Source organism: Excalfactoria chinensis, chromosome 2 (genome assembly GCF_039878825.1).
Source record: "Excalfactoria chinensis isolate bCotChi1 chromosome 2, bCotChi1.hap2, whole genome shotgun sequence".
NCBI classification, from domain to species: domain Eukaryota; kingdom Metazoa; phylum Chordata; class Aves; order Galliformes; family Phasianidae; genus Excalfactoria; species Excalfactoria chinensis.
The window spans coordinates 28,564,837-28,571,193 of NC_092826.1; the positions used below are offsets into that span (position 1 = coordinate 28,564,837).

At 36.6% G+C, this 6,357-nt stretch overlaps 1 protein-coding gene across 6 annotated transcripts in view; it reads right to left on the reverse strand.

The window, feature by feature from the left end:
- The window catches only part of ZFHX4 (zinc finger homeobox 4), a 155,628-nt gene that overhangs the window by 121,860 nt on the left and 27,411 nt on the right, over positions 1-6,357 (reverse strand). For 4 of the 6 annotated variants that reach the window (XM_072330662.1, XM_072330663.1, XM_072330660.1 and 1 more), the window contains exon 3: positions 5,854-6,356. In XM_072330662.1, coding sequence (XP_072186763.1) covers positions 5,854-6,356 — 503 coding nt within the window. The remainder of the gene's footprint in view (positions 1-5,853; position 6,357) is intronic. The other 2 variants (XM_072330666.1, XM_072330665.1) reach the window with 1 other exon arrangement.

Here is a 6,357-nt window from a genome sequence, read left to right on the forward strand (position 1 = left end):
CCAAACAGAGTAAAACAAACAAAGTGATTGGGACTGTTCATTCACCCCCATGTGCTTACACTTCACACCCCCATCTCAGTTGTTAATTCCTAACAATGATGCTTTCATCCAGAACAAGAATAATGAGAAAAACCCAAGCAGTGTTCCTTGGGGAACTGTCACTCTAAAAGTTACCTATGGACTAAATCCCACTTGTGCCTTCTGCATGTACCACAGATGAGCAAAGCATTTAACATCCTCAGCTGATTTAAAACCCAAATATGCAAACAGCATTGTGGAATCCAGGCAGACTATTCTGCTCCACTGATGACGCATACAGATAAAAAGGTAGTCTAATTAAGCTTTTGACTTTGAACCAGAAAAGCAGTGGACACTTCGCTTTAAAACAGGAGCATATAACCCTGACTGAAGAGCAGGTGCTGCATGGTATTTGTATTTCCTGCAGAGGATGCTAGCTAGCAAGACCAACCAGCTGACCGTGAAAATTCTTGGCCCTAAGTGACCCAAGGACAGGCTATAAATCCATCCTATAAAATATAGTAAAAGCCCCGTTTGTTCTTCCACCCTTTCAATATGTGATGTTATACATTTGTGATTATCTCATTTTATTGGGCTCTTTAGAAAGCTGTTTATGATCATTTGTGGACAAAACAAAGGCTCATTGTAAACTTGTTTTAAATAAGTTGGAAGGTCAATATGAAACAAAGGGCACCACTTTTATGACTGCTACATGCAGGCTATGCTTGTGTGTGTAATATTACAATGCATTTCAGCGAAGGGATAGAGTCCTAGCTAATTACAAAGCTAACATATAATAGTATTGCATTAGCAGCCCAAGAAATTCCTATTGAATTGCACAGATCTGAAAATAGAAAGACATGCTTGTGCTGAAACTTAATTATCTTGGCAAAAATTGTGAGGGCCAGATTCTCAAAAGACATAAACACAAAGCTCTGCTTTACACTCGTGAGGATCTAATGCTTTGTTTATTCGGATAACCTCCATCAGATAAAATTTACCATTTGGATTGACTAATTTGCCTTATTATTTATGGTATCTACAGTTAAGTAACACAATTACTACTCAGTTTGCAAGCAGAAAAAAGAACACTGCTGATCTACAAATACAAGGTTTAAAAGAGACAATCAGCTCGGTCTGACGGGTTAAAAATGTGAATATAGTTGCATTCCACCCTAGGCAAAGAAGACAAACCTTTTTCAAGGACAGTTTAGCCTGAAATTCGTTTTTACGGTTTCAAAGTAAAACATTATGGTAAAAAATGAATGCAGCTTTGTTTGTTTCTTCAGTCATCGTTAGCAATAGACATAAAGGTATTCTGGTTTTGAGCCCATATGGAAAGATCATCAACACTTTCTGCTTCTGGGTCCTTTGCCAAAATACCATATCCCACATGCCTTTTACCTTAAAACATAAAAGAAAAGGTGTTGTTCTGGTCAAATAAAGAAATAATTTTTACTAGCATACGTCTAATGTTAAAGCTGCCTAAATCCTGCCAAAGACATTAAAACTCCATCTGCAAAACAGATTTTCATTAAATTGATCAGTTTAAAGTTAAGCAGCTAGGCAGATGATGCTTTTGAGCTAACCTTTAACCTTTAACCTTCTTAAACTGAAATCAGGTCACTCCTTTTGGGTAATATCTTTGCCGTCTGAGAACAGAAGAGGTAAAGTGATCTATCCAAATTGAACTGACAATCATAGCATTAATAGTGTTATGGATCGATATTTTGTCGATAAAGGGAAAGCCAATGCAGTTTTCATGCAGCTAAGTATTTGCCTGCTAACTGCTGCTTGTCACTTGCCCTGAGCTCCAAAATAGCTGCATGTATAACATACACTGAAGTAGAAACCTTAAATAAAATTAATGTCTGTTAAAGCTATTATGAGTTATTTTAATAATGTTTTGATACACTAATTTCAAATATTTATTTTCTATTAGAAATTGATCCCTTTACCCTGTTACTTGGCTAACTAAAACTTCTTAACAGCCAGTACAGTTCACTTGCAAAAAGACTATCCTGTCATATTCAAACTCCTTTTACTATTTATTTATTGGAAGTATTTGGAAACTATTTTATGAGCACCAGACATGATATATGTGGTTCCCTGAATCAAAAGCTATTTGACTAAGCTACAAAATGGCTTCCTTAAGAGCAGTTTCAGCGCTATGTAGTTTATATCCAGAGAGATCCCTTTCCTACCTCCACTTCCCAAATCTGCAGAAATCCAACACTTCCTCCCGCAGAATGGAAATGCACTCTGTTGCTACAGAGGCTTTCTCTGTTTACTTGTGGTGCTACTGAATACTTCCTGATGGATACTGTGAAGGACTTCCCACTCTTCTGTGGTTTAATTTGCTAATATCAAGCTCCACATTTCTAAGTCTTTGGGAATATCTTCTAGTCTGAGCTGAGTTCACCTAGGTTAAGGCTGTCTTTGTGCTTGTTCCTAGCTGCCACATAATAAACTACACCTTCTGCAAGGGACATTTCCTTTTAAGACAGCTTAGAAAACAGCTGAAAGTTTTACTTCACAACTGTTAGAATCTAACTTTAAAAGTGACATTTTGATACAGCCTAAAATTACACTGCTTCAGAAGGGAAGCTCTGCTGTTCATGATATCTTTAAAAGCAATAGTCATGAAAAAAACATCCTTTTATTGTATCAATAGTTAAGCAGAGGAAGAGAAATCAAGCACTTACGGCAACACTTTTTAAAAGAAAATTCACAAAACAATAACATTTAAATAAATACAAATGACTAAAGAAAAAACTGAGGTGCCTGACAAAGCAAAGGAACAAAGTCACAGATACTTCTTCTGTGCTTTCAGATGGTTTTAGTATTAAAGTCTTTATTGCCAAACCATATTCACAGCACTTTAATTTTAAAAGAGTTAGAAGAGCTGCTCGAATATAAACACAATTCATGAATATTCGATATTGCTCCCAAGGCGTATATCTATTATTCATACAAATTAATGGCTTTTTTTTCCTTAGGTGCTCTAAAAGTTTATCTGATGTATGAGAAAAAAAAAAGTTTACATCTCTCTTGGTGTCAACTGCTTCACCAAGACCTTACAAAACTATCAAATCTGCGAGTAGATAACAGACTTTCAAAATCTCATCTATTTCCACCTTAAGGACTGAACATATGTCCACAATTACAACTAGAGATGTCTAGATGACATACAGAAGCATTATATACTGTTATAAAGCACATACATCTAGAATATTTTGATATTTTGCAACACACTCTAATACTACCGACTTCAAATCTAGAACAATAATTCTAAGACACCAGCAAATGATCAATTCAAACTTGTCTTAAATTGAGATTATATGACAATAGTGTTTATATGTGCATACGCTGTCTGCTTTCTGAGAGGTCTTAAGCCTAATGGGGTACAAATTTCTGAGCTTCCTGAGGGAATCATAGGAGACCAAAACATTAAAAAGTTGATTCTCACTAGCAATCTTAGGGAAAGGTCATAAAAAATAAATGTATCAGGAGATTAACAGCCTTATGATTACCATATTTACAGTTTAGATCATACTTCTGCAGGACTCAAAGTTCAGGTAGTGTCTAAATTCTTATGCACTTCTTCTCTCAGATGTCTTTCTGGACAGCCTGGCCTAGTACCAGATCTGGAGGTTGGTGGCCCTGCCTGTGGCAGTGGGTTGGAACTTGATGATTCTTCTTCCAACCCAAGCTATTCTATGAGTCTATGATTCTATGATTCTTTCATCTTAACTGACTCAGAGATGGAACTTAAAAGATTAAGGTGGCGGTCATCTGATGGTCATAGGATAGCTGCACCACACAGGCACTACTAATTGTAGCAAACCATAATATGGAAAGAAAAGCAGCATCAGCATCATGACATTATAACTCATGAGGCTGAAAGCTGAGACTTGCTCCTTTCTATTCTAAATCAAATGTTTCGTACAATAAAACTAAATGTATTTGACTGATATTTATCTAGAGATTGGTTGAATGAATGAAGTAGCTGATTTGTATCCTGAAACTATAGCTATGCCTATTGCTTAATTTACTTTTTATATTAAAAAAAAAAAAAAAAAAAAAAAAAAAAAACCATCTTATTTTCAATGGTCCCTGAAGCTTTGGCAGTGAAGCCATCTGTGAAAAGTCCTCTTCCTCCCTCCTCAATTCCCACTTGTAACATGGTTTGCAGCTGCATCTCTCTGAAGGGTAACATTATACAACACATCACTGAAATAATCCATATTAACACTAGAAAAAAAGAGATGGAGACCAACTATGTTTAATCCGGGTCATTTAAAAATCCTGTTTTACAGTGTGGCTCCACAATTATCATAACTGGAGTGCACAAGGAGCAACATCTCAAGGTAGTTTTGCTACTGAGGTAGGCACACTTCGTCACTACATTTTCAGCTATTGTGGCACTTTTCAAAACTGGACTTTGGGTCTTTAAAAAAATAGAGCAAACAAACAAGAATAAAAGGCCACCAACCTGGATTTAAGGAAAAAAAATGCAATTTAAATGAAATATGTGACTCCATTAGCAGAGCAAGCAGCACAATGGGAGAATACAACAGGCCTGATTTTGCATTGCTGCCATTTTCGTCATAGAAGATTCACCAAGATTACAACTATCAGATTATAAAATTAAAAATCAAATTATTGTCCGTGCACTCTGTGTTAACTCAGAACAACTATTTGAAAAATGGCTGAACACCAGTGAAATGTTTTTTGTTTTTTGTTGTTTTTTTTTTTTACTTAAACTACAGATCTGCTGAGGCTTTTCTGTATTTGCTCCATATGTACACATTTTCAACATGATTAGAAAACCAGCATAGCTGCTGTAATCAGCAGATGACTCCTTATAGTTTAGTTATCACAGATTTCTAGTATAAATCAATAGATAACACTTGCAAAATGGATTTTCTAATCATATTTAGAGCTTGTTACAGTGACTAATGGTTTGCAATATTTCCTGATTTTTTTTTTATCCCCTAGACAAAAGAAGTTTTTAATAAGTTACAAAGTTATTCATCTTGGAAATGAATGTGTTATATTTTGTACGTGAACCAAGACAATCAAGCCAATCCAGTAAACACGCTGCAGAAAATAAGTTACCCCATAATTAGGGTTTGGAAAAAGTCATGACAAGTTGTGTAATAAATGGTATTCATCACTCCCACATATTCATTATATCCACATAGTTTTTTCCAGTAAAGATAAAAATATAGTTGCCATTCTACTAACATATTTATCTACACCACACCCTTTCATGTTTGTGAAAAATCATTACTGTCCTAGAAAGGAAGGCCAGACAAATGGATGGCAGAGCTTATTTTTGAATATCCTTGGTAATAACGTGGCATATTGCATGTCCTTACTGAAAATACCAATGTAAAATACCTTGGCTGTTATAGACTGTGTTTGCAAGCAGATATATAAGCCAGAAAGTGATCTTCCTCATGCACAGTATGGAAAATTCATCATTTTCCATAATCTCTGTCAAGGCTCCAAGCAAAATGTGATGGACAGAGTTTGAAAAGATTATCAGACACGTAAAACCCCTCTAGTTATGCATTATGAGAGGATTTTTAAAAATAAACTTACTTTCTCTTTGTTCGCAAACTGAAAGCTGAATAGGCCCTCAGATGAATCTACACAATTCCCTGCTAGCACATCCTCCTAACCAGCCTGCATAGATTTTTTTTTTTATTATACACATGTTCCACAAACATTTATTCTGCCAATTAATCACAGTCTTGTTCAATTAGCACTGAAACAGTTAATTCCTAGTCTACTTGGTGCCAAATTAAATTGCTGTCACTGTCTTACCTTGTACAGTTTCAGGGCTGCTTCATGCCTGTGATTGGTAGTATGTAAGCGCAATTTATCCACGCTGTTGGTGTAGTAGTCACAGGCATTACATTTTAGGTGAACCGGGTTGCCAATGGCAATACACTTCAGCCTCCACTCATTAGTTTTGCCCCCTTCTTTAATGTGAGCCACCAGTTGATACTTCTGCATATGTTTGTCAGTCTTGCAGTGGAGCTGGAAGTTCGCTTTGAGCTGAGTGTTGTAGTTACAGAGCTTGCACTGGTAGATGTCTCCAATTACAGCCCTCCACTCCTCTTCGGGGAGCAAGCGCTCGCTGCTCACATGCACACTTAGGGCCTCCAGGCTGTCAGAGGTGAATTTGTTGCAAACAGCACACTGGAATAGCTTCAGCGCTGGGTCACTGATATAAGGTGACAGCTCTCCTGCAGTAAGGAGGGACAGGTCATCACCCATTAGCTGACCACTGGCAAGCCGGATTTCAGGCGGCAGCTCATTATTTAC